The 13,567-nt window shown below is 44.6% G+C and overlaps 1 protein-coding gene across 3 annotated transcripts in view; it reads right to left on the bottom strand.

The window, feature by feature from the left end:
• kat6a (K(lysine) acetyltransferase 6A) overlaps positions 1–6,743 on the bottom strand; it is a 49,289-nt gene extending 42,546 nt beyond the window's left edge. The window contains exons 1-2 of one of the 3 annotated variants that reach the window (XM_052066933.1): positions 6,516–6,743; positions 3,866–5,211 (exon numbers count right to left, since the gene is read on the bottom strand). In XM_052066933.1, coding sequence (XP_051922893.1) covers positions 3,866–4,540 — 675 coding nt within the window. In that variant the 5' untranslated portion in view covers positions 4,541–5,211; positions 6,516–6,743. Of the gene's footprint in view, positions 1–3,865; positions 5,212–6,152; positions 6,493–6,515 lie in introns of those variants that run through there. The other 2 variants (XM_052066930.1, XM_052066932.1) reach the window with 2 other exon arrangements.
• Positions 6,744–13,567: the final 6,824 nt, after the last annotated feature.

The following is a 13,567-nucleotide window of genomic DNA, read 5'->3' as shown; positions in this document are numbered from 1 at the left end:
ATGAGAACAGTTTCCCAAAACACTGTCTGGCATGATGGGAGTTAGACAAAAATACTGTCAAAAGGTTTCAGTTTCTCCTGGGAAAATTAATCTACTCCAGTGCACGGTCTACAGAACAACATCAAAAATACACTTGATGAAGGTATTTTCTTGGCACCCAACTAAGCCATCTTCCCAACAATCCTGTTTTGTGAATTCAACCAGGTAAATGGTTCCATCCTCCCAGCAAATGCACTAACTACTCTCAAGTGACTAATGTCATTGTGTAGCTGGGATGAGTAAAGGAGAGAAGAAAAACAACCAAGAGGCGGTCGGCTTTCAAGGCATATAATCAATGTCTGAGGGGTGCTGCGCATTCAGTCAAACATGACAAATGGTGTCTTAACCCTCCTGTTGTCCTCATTTCCTGTACACACCCTGTAGCCTCTGGGTCAAAATGACCCATCTTCACTAAACCCCCCAAATAAGCAGCTAAATTGAATTTTAAACACCAAATTTCATATTACTTGAAGAAACAACTTGTCCTTCACCACATTATGTGTGATATTGTTCCCCCTCTTCACTTGGATTTCTATCGCTTAAGAAAAGGAAAAAAATGTGTGAAAATTAGGTATTGATGCATTTGTATTCATTCCAATGACTCAAGTTTCTCTCTTTTTTTCCTCCAGTAAACTATTTAGGACAATACAATACAAGACAAAAATATGAAAAATAAGATAACCCATTCAACAAATTAGCACATGTAGCGCAGTATGCAAGTGCACAGCCTTTGCAGATATATTCCTTTCACCTATAGCACACAGTATGTGTTTTACAGTCCTTCTTTTGAGGGCAGAACTGGCATTTCTTCTTCTTACTTGCCCTCGCTGGGGAAGTGGCTGTGAAAGGTGGATCATCAGGTTTCTCAGGAGCTCCTGTACGTTTTGTTCTGCATGCCTGCCTTGTTGGTTGTATGCTGCTGAGGACCATGTTATTTTGCCATTTTTTGAAAGGAAAGTCTCTCTTTCAGCTTCAGGGATTTCTTCTTGTTCTGAAGATGATTCATCATACTCTGGGTTATATTCCTCCCCATCTTCTTTTGATACATCCTCTACTTCCTCTTCTGAAGCAGTTGTCTTGCTGGACAGCAGAAAAAAATCAGCTCTTGAGCCTCTTCAATGTCATAACGCACACTCATGGCGTCAGCACAGAGAGAATTCGGACTCCTGTCATCTGTAGCACCTTTATAACCCCTTGAAATCCACAAAAAAAGAGTTCTGCCATCTACGAGAACGCCACCTATCTTGTCTTGTTTATGTCTGCTACTGTCTTGTTCACGTGTTCTACTAATTGATCTGAGACACAACTAAAACATTGAAACATTCTATGGTGTGTAAATAACGTTGTGACCTTGATTTCAACCCTATTTGCCTCATGGGTAATTTTGACCCGAAGACCACCTTTGTACTTTTTTTGCATAGCTTCCATGGAAATGTGAATAAAAACAATATTTAAAATTTTCTGCAGTTGGGGGCAATCTAGGAAAAGTCATAAAATTTCTAGTTAAAAAATATCATTTAGGGGGGTTTGGGAGCGTTTTTAACATAGTGACGGGTCATTTTGACCCGAGGACAACAGGAGGGTTAACCTTCAGCAAGCGGGTGTCATGCGTGCATGGCATCAGATAGACAGATGGAGGGGGGATCTAATAAGTGAAATTGATTATGCAATTTATCAATTAGTGTTCATCATTAACAATGTGGCCTCATTTAAGCTTCTTTCTCACCACCAACAACCAAAAGCAAGCAAAAGCTGCAAAGCCAATGAAACCGACAATCCGGTTACATGGTCAGTGGCACATTTTGAAGGGAAGTCACTGCATTGAGTGTGCGCATGTGGCTTTTTCACACGTCCTCACCGTGACACTGCACGTCGACATCGAGAACTCTGGTTCACCCCACTCCAGCTGTTGAGAAGAGGGCAATCGCAGGGCAGGGAGATCGCTCTTGCTTATTATGACGGGATGAACATCATGCACACAACTATGTAATCACACAGCCCCACGCACAAAGGCTCCACGTCAAAGCCCATCCCACCTAATGGCCAAAGCTTCATACTGCTAACGGGTGCTCAGGGAGGCAATGAGGTTTGGAGTCTATTTTTCCATGACCCCTGGTTGACTTCGATCCCTGTTCAACCCCCCTTCATGACCTGGCAATGGCACCCTATTAGGATGGGGGCGAGTGGGGTGAGGGGGACAGACAGACGGGTATGGGATCTCGTTGAATGGTGCACTCTGACACAAAAATAAGAGAATTGAGTACGCAAATCTCACAAATGGGGTCAGACCTGGTTCTTAGCAATTTGTTTTGATTTTTTTTTCTCCCTGCCCCAACTTCACTGAGCGGCTCTCTCCCCTCTTCTCCTTGAGAAATCATAAGCGTAGGCGATCATGCGAGGCAATGATGCGCCACTGGAAGGCTATGAAAACTGGAGGGCGATCATGCAGTGGCCTGTGGCTGTTGCACACACTGCTCTAAAGCATAGTCAGCTAATGCTGCCTAACATAATAGGTGCAAACAAATCTAACGTCATACACATCACATACTCACGCATCAATAACAGCGCAACTTTAAATCAAGACCAATCGGAAGAAGAGAGAAACTTAAAAAGCCAGACAACATAAAAGAATCCCCAATTCCTGCCAACATGTGTCATGATGATCACAGATATTACCATCTACACCTCAATATCTGAATAAACAATGGGATTTTTTTAAAGCCATGAAGAGGTTGATTTAGTAGGTTATTGTTGTTGTTTTTTAATGGTACTAAGTGGGGCACAATTGCACTCAGTAGCCGAGTCAGAGAAGAAAGTTGATCTCTGCTCATCTTCATTGGTGCACCATTCACAGATAAGCAGGTTACTGTCATACAGATCCCATGTGAGCGCATCCTACTTTCCTGGCTAATCTTTTCTTGCACCTGCATGGAGCCTTCAAGGGAGCTGAGCACTTGCAAAAGCATGTACACACCCACAAAGATCAAGACGGGAGCCGGTCAAAACAGTAGCAGATCAAGTCATCCAAGATCTGTTGTCTGAATTTGTTAACAGGTGAGAGGCCACAAACTTAGTTGTGAAAAAAAGTGTGTAAACTCTGCCAAAGTTTGTTTCAGTGCATATATCAGAATGCTCTAATAGTTTGTATTTCTTAGTCCAGACATATGTGTGTACATGTCCTCTGGCCCTTGGAAGCAGAGGTTAGTAACCGGCTGCTCCCTCCGTCTCTCTGATCAGGTTACAAATGTGGGTGTGTTCCCGCTCTCATCTGTCGCCTGCATGTCTGCCTCTCCCGCGCTCTACAGCTCGTTCTGCCTCTCTTGCCTTCTTCTCACTCCACGTCTCTGCCCCTCTCTCTCTTTCAGAGCTTTGTGGTTTGCATCATCCGGATTCATATGGCACCACTATGCAATCCTCTGTTCTCGTTTGCTCAACTGTGTTCCTCCAGTTCTCTTTGCTCCTTCCATGTCCAGAGGAAGAACAGAGCTGCAGACGGTCCACAGTGGCTGGGAGCAATGTGACTTCCTTCCCCTGTTGACCTCTGCTCACAACTGACCCACCAGACGTCTAACAAAGTAGCAGCATGCCTCAATCGTGTGCATGGACCATAACCAACAAGATGACAAACCACATGCTTATTTAGCTGGCATTGATATTGTTTCAATGAACTGCAGCAACAACTGCCAGGTAACAAAGTGCAATGCCAAACATAAGAAGAAATGCAGATTTCTTGTGTTTAACCCTGTACCCAGAACTGAGGAGGTAATATGTACAATGAATGTCACAGTGTTTTTGTTTCAGGTGTCCACAACAGTTGCATTCTTACCTTGTCCTTCTCATGAGGCAGCAGGCGGACAGGGGGCAGTGATTCCAGGGATACCATCCCAGTGCCGTCATGGTGGGAGCTGCTGCGGCTGATGAACTGAAAAAGTGGACCCTGCTTTGCCACACGTCCATGGGCCACCGCCCTTTTGAGGGCCACCCGTAGCTGCTGGTGGAAGATGCCAGGCCCCATGGAGCCGCTGCCCGACAGATAGGCTGCCACATCGGCCTGACACTTGAGAAAGCGCTCAATGTTTTTCAAGCAGGAGCCACCTGGCTCGTGGAGGCCCTCCAGTGCCCGCTTGATCAACTTGTTCCAGTCAAGTCCAGGTCTCTTCCCCAAATGGCTTTGGAAGCTAGCGCTACTGCTGCTGCCGCTGCCACCACTGCTGCTGCCTCCGCCTCCAGAGTTGCTGCTCCCTTTGGGCTTGGGAAGAGCCAAGCGCCCGGGGTTGTCAGGATCCTTGTAAGAGTTGAGACCTTTGTTGGTAACCTTAAGGATGGTCCCATCTTTGACGCTGAGTTCTAACTGTTCCAGAATAGTCTTGCGGTCCAGGCCATGTGACATAGAGACAGCATTGCAAATACGCTCCTCAGACGGTCGCTGCTTCTGTTTCTTGACCTTCTTGATGGCCTCTAGGAGCCACTGGGTGTATGTGGGGTTGGCCAATTTCACCATAACTGCAGTCTCTCAGGGCGCGGTGGCCCTGGGGCCTTCCCACAATCACCAAACAAAAGAAAATTATGAACTACAGACCTCGGACAGACACCTGGCCTGCGCCGAAGCGCCGCCACCCCCCCTTTGCTTCTTGTTGTACTATTTTCTCCTCCGCTTACTATCCCTTGTCTTGGGGCCGCACAGAGATTCCTTCTGAAGCCGAGTATGAACAACACGGGAGTAAGCAGCTGACCATAGCACAACCCCCAAAACCAAGTTCTCCACCCAGTAAAATCAGGCCCACCCACTTCAGTCACAGGGCGGACGCTGGTATTGGTGTAGGAACCGTTTTCTTCAACATAAACTGTCCCACTAGAAAAATAATAACAAAAATAAAGATGTGTAGACAACAAACAAGTCACTTGACAGTCACCGGTAAAGTAAGCACATTCTCAATGTGAGTTGGAAAAGGTGGCCATGTTTTCCAAGAAAGGAGTGACAAAAGTCTCTATGGGTGCTTGAGATGTATTCTCGATCTTTAAATTTCCATGCCTCCACGGTCCCACGCCGTCACTTATCCTTTCTTTTCTTGTACTGTCTTTTTCAACTCCAAAAGTCTGTGATCCTCGACACCAGGACGGAGTAGATGGGGCTGATCACCCTCATGTCGATTGTACTCAAGCAGCACCACCCTGTATGAAAGAACCAAAAAGAAAATTCTGCAGTTAAAAATCCATCTCAATGGAGCATCAGTTAAGATGACATTTACTTTAATGAAAATAACGAAACCAACAGTAATGCACCGGGTATATAAACAAAAGCTTGCTTGCACTGCTGACATTATTGTTTGAGGAACATGGCCAATCCCAGATGATGGTTAAGAACACTACAAACCGGTCATCAATGATTCAAAATGTTCCCAGATTTAACAAAACCAACACATTCAATAACAATTGATAAACACCAAATATATGCACGTTCTTCTAACTTATAGGGGCAAAGAATAAAAAGTTTGAGTATTCACTCATTAAATGTACAGTGCAAGTTGACAATGCCCCAGGTAAATACAATGCAGTCAAACACACACACACACACACACACACACTCTGTTAGCAAACATTAGCCGAGAGACTAAACTCAAAATCAAAGCTTGGTCAGTTGGCCCGCGTTGCTCGAGTGTCTCCCGTTGTTTTGTTTACTCTCACTGTTGCAATAAGCAGCCAAGTGTGTGACAACACGGCTTCCCGCTAAATGCTCTTGTTTAGCAAGCTAATGTGAACTGCTAGCGTGCGCTAACGTTACGACTGTGTTCCTAACGTTAGTCGTCAAGCCAAAACGTAAACAGTGACAAACACGAGGCAAGCAAGAACGCCTGCCCCAAACAAACCGTCTCCTATATTTCCAGCCACAACAACAGCATCGCAACAACCACGGCCGATAGTCTCAATTTGAATGTCATTTTCTGATTAACGAAAGATCGCGGCCTTGTATTGGGCACAATGCAACTTGCTGACGGCCATATCAGCTAGCGGGCAAGTGCAGGAATTAAGGTATCATAGCCCAACATCGTGCGCCATTCAACGTGGAGGCACTCGCGGTTCTCAAGCTTGGCCGCGGGACAAGATCCACTGACCGCTTCGACGAGTCGAGTCCCTCCGAGCTATCCCCACCTCGGTGACGTCCACCCTCCGCCACCAACCTCCCTCCCACGTAACACTCCGCCAGCCTGTGGTGCGGTGAAGACAAGGCCGCTGGAGCCGAGCGGCTAGGCCTCGGCTCCCCTCTCTGATCCTCCCCCCCACCTACACTTCTCAGTGCTTAGCAGCTCTCTGTAGCCCTCTCTCCTTCTTCCTCTCGAGGTCCCCACGAAAAGCCCGAGCTCCGGTTCTGGTTTGCGGGGGGTGGTGGGTGGCGAGAGGGGGGCGAAGCTCCGATCGAGATACGCTGTTTACAAAAGAGCAAGGAGCACCTCCGTCCCGCTTTTACTGTTACTCACCGGAATTCCGTGTCGATTCGACGGGGGAAGGGTGCCAAAACCGCGCAAAACGGAGACAACAACAAGCCTAAAAATGCAGCCAGAGACCAGAGGCTCTCGAGCCGACGCCATCTTTGAGTGAAACGGAGCACGGCGGTGGGGGAGGGGTAACGCTGAACCGTCAGGCTGGGCCAAGGGACCGTCTGCATAGTGCGAGGCGAACATCCAGGGGAAGGAACATTCAAAGCAAGACGGTGGGGGCAGCGGCGCGCTGTTGCTATGAGAGGGCTACGGATATTGCCTGGGCACGTGAAATGGAAGAAAGGGACAGATGGTGGTGGTTGTCGTGGAGGGGGGATAGTTGAGGTAATCTCGGAGTCTCTGTTGTGCCACAGCCGCGCAAGAGATGATTCAAGGGGACGTCTGCATTTGTCTTCGCGGCTGCAGGGGCAGAAAATCAAATCAAAGCCAATAAGAGCGCGTTTCACGTTAGAGGGTATTTAAATATAATATAGTGTACATTAAGTCCAGAAATGATCTGGATTGTAACAATTACCTACAGTGTTTCACGTCGTGGAAAAGAAGGACATGCCTCTGCAGTGAACTGTTCTCCACTGATGTACAGTTGCAAATGCCCAACAAAATATGACATTTCCACAAAGACGCAATTACCCGTACGTTAACTATTAATTAAATAACAACGTGTATCTTGTGTAATCATAAATGTGTGGTTTAGATCATTCACACTCACATACAAGGTGTCCAAAACAAAAAGTCTATATTGTAGTACAGTACTGTATTAGTTCAATTCCCCCTCAAGGGACTAAAATGAGTTGAATAAAATAAAATGGATAATAACAACAACACGGTTTACCGGTACATGTGATCCCCATGCTCATGTGTGGTTTTTTTCCACATTCCCGGAAACATGCATGAGGTGAGGATTGTAAAACAAGGCTTTTTAAAAAAATTATATATCACAGGCCATGTCAGAAGGCTTCCCTGAGCTGTTTCCTGTGATAACAAGTTGTAACAATAAACATTGAACTAATTCAGAAATTAGAAGTCACAGAAAATAGTTTCTTCAACTATTTGTTCTTATTTAAAAATTATGTTTGGTAACGAGGCGGCCAGGTCGTCGAGTGGTTAGCACGTCGGCTTCACAGTGGAGCGGTACCGGGTTCAGTTCCACCTCCGGCCTTCCTGTGTGGCATTTTCTCCCCGTGCTTGCGTGAGTTTTCTCCGGGTCCTCCGGTCTCCTCCCACATTCCAAAAACATGCATGGCAGGCTGATTGAACACTCAAAATTGTGCCTAGGTGTGAGTGTGAGCGCGAATGGTTGTTCGTTTCTGTGTGCCCTGCGATTGACTGGCAACCGGTTCAGGGTGTCTACTGCCTGAAAAACTGCTGGGATAGGCTCCAGCACCCCACCAAGACACGAGTGAGGATAAAGCGGTTCGGAAGATGAATGAATATTTGGTGATGAAAATGCTCACACTCATCACAAATGTTATGACAATTTGCTATCTTGATGCAGATTTTAAGAAGAAACATGAACAAGACACATGATCCGTTTCAGCATGCCACATAAAATGATGCAGCAGGCCACATCGGGCCAAAGGGGCTTCAGTTTGACACATGATGGTCTCTAGATGTGAATGTGAATTTTTTGTTTGTCTATATGCATATGCGTCCTGCAAATGGCTTGCAACCAGTCCAGGGTGCGTCCAACCTTTTGACAAAGTAAGCTGGGACAGGCTCCAGCTCACCCACAACTGTAACAAGGACATGGGCGGGAGATGTCGCATGGGTGGATGTTTAATGAACCTATTGATGGGTTCACTGTGCCGGAAGCCACCTCTTAATTATGATATTAAATATGAGGAAATGCGTAAAAAGAAGAAATTGTAATTAAAAGAGATGCTGTCATATTAATCAGAACTAAACTCCCACATGGATGCTTCTAACACATGTTGCCCTTTAAATTATTAAGTTGCAATTGGAAAACCTTAATTAAAAAGCCAAAGAAGTCAAAACAATAAATTGCGAGAAAACAATCTTCACATCAAATCAAAACAACTTGCATTTGGAAACTCAGTGCAGTCTTGTTCAATTACCTACAGACGCTGAATCACTCCCCTTCCCTCCCCCCAGGTGAAAATTAAATCATCTGCAGCTTTTGAGTAAATTTGAGTGCATGGCAGTCCTCCGAGACGTAATGTAGAGTCTCTTATGGGGAGCAATTAGACATGAGTTTTCCCATGCTGGAGGTATCTTGTGAGCGAGTGAGCTGCTCTGGGTTGACAAAGTGATCATCAAATTAAAGAATCATGGCCGCGGTTTAATCGCTGTTTATCTGCTATATACTGCAGTACTTCTTGAGGGACGGATAAATCACTTCTGCAATGACAAGGCACTCATTACACTTAATGCACATGTTATCATACAGATAAATAACATGGTCAGCTCCTAGAATTTCTCTTGAGGATGCACATATTACATTAGCATGTACAGTGGGTCAGCTAACCGATGGACAATCCTCAGGAAAAGCCTGCACCATCTCTTTGCAGCCATGAATAAATAATGGCAGACGCCATGATCCACAGCACAAACTGGCCAACAATATTCAACACAACAGCCCACTCAGGGTGGCAACAGGGATTATGTAATTGACTACAGCAAGTGTTTTCGTCTTCTGTTTTTGTCAGCAGGGATATGGATTTGTAAAATGGTTGATAAGCATTCATTCATTCATTCATTCATCTTCCGTACCACTTGATCCTCACTAGGGTCGCGGGGGGTGCTGGAGCCCATCCCAGCCGTCTCCGGGCAGTAGGCGGGGGACACCCTGAATCGGTTGCCAGCCAATCGCAGGGCACACAGAAACAAACAACCATTCGCACTCACACTCACAACTAGGGACAATTTAGAGTGTTCAATCAGCCTGCCACGCATGTTTTTGGAATGTGGGAGGAAACCGGAGCACCCGGAGAAAACCCACGCAGGCCGGGGGAGAACATGCAAACTCCACACAGGGAGGCCGGAGCTGGAATCGAACCCGGTACCTCTGCACTGTGAAGCCGACGTGCTAACCACTGGACTACCGGGCCGCCCGGTTGATAAGCATTTAATTTAAAAACAAATGATGTAGATAACTGTTGGCTTTGAATGTACTATAATTACTTTTTAATGATATAATGATTTTTTAAAAATCGTAAATGTCAAAGGACTGCTATTTAATTGTAATCAATTAATTCTCCTATCAGTTCAGTGTACAAAAAAATGTCAAAAGCATTTAGTTACAATTTCCTACCCCTTCCAAATAAATGTTTTGGCCTGAACTATCTGGCATGCAGACAAGGAAATAAATACTCCCAGGCTTCCTATAATCCTCTTAATCCCTCCTTGTAAAATTTCTATTCTCTGTGCACCCACCTGCTCGACCCGTGAGCCCTTGGTGTGCGACACCAGGGTCCACCTGCCACTCTGCAGAAACTCGGATATCTTGCAGCTCATCCCGCTTCACTTCTCGCTGCTATTTTGTGGCCCAATTTGGAAATGATGATCATTGTTTGGCTCACTGCTTTTTGCAGGTGCGTGTGAAATCCCTCATTGAGCCATGGCTTCAAAATAGAATGTGACTGATTGCTTGTTAAGATTCATGAGATGCTTATGGATTGAGACCAACTCTCTGAGGCTAGAACAGGACATTCATTGTGTAAATAAAGGTAATTGTTTTGTTCTTTGACATAGGACAATAATGGAATAACACCCCTGGACTGACTGCTTACTCCAACCTCCTGCCTGAAAAGGTTGCATATGGCTGCCGATCAGTCCAGGGTGCACTCTCACCCAAAGTAAAATGGGATGGGGTCTAGCTCATCCGTGACCCCAATGAGCGTTAAAAAATGCATTTTTTTTGTAGAATTACTATCTACTGGTTGGAAATTACTCAAGATAGTGGTAAAAAAAGAGAAATGTTTGAAAATAATTTATTTACCTAATCATTATGAACATTTTTTTCATTTTTATCATTCAAATAGATCCCGGTAATTTTCTCTCTCTTTCTGTCCTGCTTTTCCCACTCAAAGTTGAGGGGAAATCTTCTGGCAAGAGGGGGATCACGCCCTGGACTGGTCAATCGTGGTAACAAGAACATTCTATTTCACCATACCGATTGAACTGTATGGAGAAAGGATATGAAAGCTTTTGGAAATAGAGCCTTTAGTTAAAACTCTTTTTTAAAATCAGTCGGTCATGCTTTACTAAAATTCGGCCAGTATGTGCATAATTTTGGGTTGAGGCATCTCAGGTTTGTTATCTTTAGGGTTATGGATTTTGAATATTGGTCAATAACTGGGTTTGAAACTGACAATGTGGCTAATTGGGTGGCCATTGGTCTACACTGACAGGCTGCTGCTGCTACAGAATGCTCAAGCAGCAAAGAAGTCTGTGCTGACCACTCTTGTGAGTTCCTGTTTTTTGGGGAGTGTTGCTCTTTGATTAGAGTGAGGCAATGTCCATGATTGCTTTTTTTTTGGTCTGTGTGATTCTAGCAAACTTCCTGTTGGGTCTGGCTCATTGCCACATCCCCAAACTCTCATACCAAGTGAAGCCTCCTCTCCTGAATAGAGATGAAATGTACAACGGAAATTTCCACGCCCAGTTCGCCCAAAAGCATGCCCCGACCCATAGAATAAGAGCACCATCCTTAGCCCACCCTCCCTATGACCCATGCTCCCTCCCCTGCCCAAACTCAAAAGAGACAGACAGCAGCTGGAAGGTGGAGTGCAGCTTATTGGTGTTGACTTCCACCTAAAACAGACACCCCTGGACTGACTGCTTACTCCAACCTCCTGCCTGCTTCCTCAAAACAGCACCTCCTTCACTTGTAAAGTGCACTAGACCTCTGCGGATTACACCTGTTCATCTGACACAAGCAGCGGAGTATTCTTGGCTTTGACAAATCAATGGTGCCGCTGTGGTTAACAGTCGCTGAAGTGGGTGTGCACTTCCAACAGGGTCCTCCGACAAGCACATTACAGTACATTAACATGAACTAATAGATGCAACTTTAACACCATTCGGAACAGAAGACAAAGGAGCGGTTATGGTAAACATTGCTCAAGCTGAATACCCTGACGTCGGGATACTTTTGATGAGAGAGAGACAGAGAGTGTCTGTGTGTGTGTGTATCCATTCATCCATTTTCTGATCTGCTTTATCCTCACAAGGGTCGCGGGGGGTGCTGGAGCCTATCCCAGCTGTCTTCCCCAGCAGTAGGCGGGGGACACCCTGAACCGGTTGCCAGCCAATTGCAGGGCACGCAGAGACAAAAAACCATCCACGCTCACACTCACACCTAGAGACAATTTAGAGCGTTCAGTTAACCTGCCATAATGTTTTAGGAATATCGGGGGGGGGGGGGGGGGGGGCTAGGGTACCTGGAGAAAACCCAAGCAGGCATGGGGGAGAACATGCAAACTCCACACAGGAAGGCTGAGAGCCAGAATCAAACCCTGCACCTCTGGACTGCGAGGTGAACGTGCCAACCAGTCGACCACCGTGCCACCATCTCTATCTATCTATCTATCTATCTATCTATCTATCTATCTATCTATCAAGACCAGTTCTAAGCTTTTGAATACAGTATACCTATTACAAAAACCCTCGTTGACACAATTTTTAAGAATGAGGTTATTTTTTTGCCACAGATGAGGTCCCGGTAGATTGGGCTAAATGTCAACCTGAAGCTCATATGCCTTGGGATCTTTCCACTGGAAATACATCATGAGCTGCTGTGCCAAAAGAAGTCACAGTGAAGCACTTTCAGAGATGAATGTGGAGACAATTAAAAGGAATAAGAATACATACTTTACAACATTTACAGAATATTAAATTAAATTCACTTGTTTTTGCGCACTTTAGGTTCATGTGAAATTTTAACCCAAAGCCAACTATTCAAAAATTTTTGTCAGTCGTGTATAATTTTTGGAGTGATATTTGAACACATGAAAAAATGGATGAAAAAGAAAACCTTTCTTGTTTTTTTTTTTTTTACAAATTACTATTAATGATAAAATTCATATGGAATTTGTTTAAATAATTTGGCTTGAGAACTAAAAGGTGCAAGGACCTGTTACCTATGACTGAAAAAAAGATCCAGTAAATCAAGTGCTTAGAACAGGTTGACCTGGTTGACTTCCACAATGATTATGCTCAACTCTGACATCTCAACTTACATGCATGTTCATTGGCTGCCATTGACTGTGATTGTATATGTGTCCTTTACACAGATAAACAGAGTGTAAAACTCTTCCTTTAGGAGGATGGCCCTATTTACTCAATTGCAGTGAATACAAGTGAATACAAGTCCTGAATTGGCAAGTCTTTGAAAAAAGGTATTTATTTGTCCAAATGCTTGGTCAAGGGTGGAGCGAGACACGCTGTTGTCCGTTCATGTGTCGTGTTACAATAGGAACGGAATGTGTAACTGGCCCACATTACCACTTTCTATTCATGTGTCCTTCCAAATGGCGTTTTTTTAAATCAAAAAATGCAGTCCAATTAGAGGTGGAACAAATTGTTCCCCAACTTTTTTCCACCGTCCTTTATTACTGAAGCATTCCGATCTTCAACCACAAAAGCCTTTTTTTTTCAACAGTGGAAGTGAATTTCAAGGAGTAGATGACGCCATTTACAGAGCTTGTGTGACTGACTACAAATTAGGGCTGACCATTTTGAAAAAGAATTTCAAAGTAATTTTTTCATCCTCAATGTTCTAATTGCAATTTAATATATACAATCAAAAATTGACTATGTATGTCAATAAACAACATCAGATTTGTTATACATCAATGATTTGGTTTCATAAGTGAGGCTGATGCTAAAATAAAGACAAATGAAGAGTGAATTATTATGAAAGACGGTTTGTTTATCTACTTCAGGAGGATTTGTTAACTTACTTTGACTTCAAGTGTTCTGTCGCTCACTACGACAACAGAATTCGACCAAATGAACGTGCATGGTAGAAACATCAGTCAGTCCGTCAGTCATAAATCAGATTACCACAA

The sequence above is a fragment of the Hippocampus zosterae genome, chromosome 6, assembly GCF_025434085.1.
Source record: "Hippocampus zosterae strain Florida chromosome 6, ASM2543408v3, whole genome shotgun sequence".
In the NCBI taxonomy this organism is placed as follows: domain Eukaryota; kingdom Metazoa; phylum Chordata; class Actinopteri; order Syngnathiformes; family Syngnathidae; genus Hippocampus; species Hippocampus zosterae.
The sequence above is the reverse complement of the archived record's forward strand: the minus strand, read 5'-3'. Positions and strand labels throughout refer to the sequence as shown.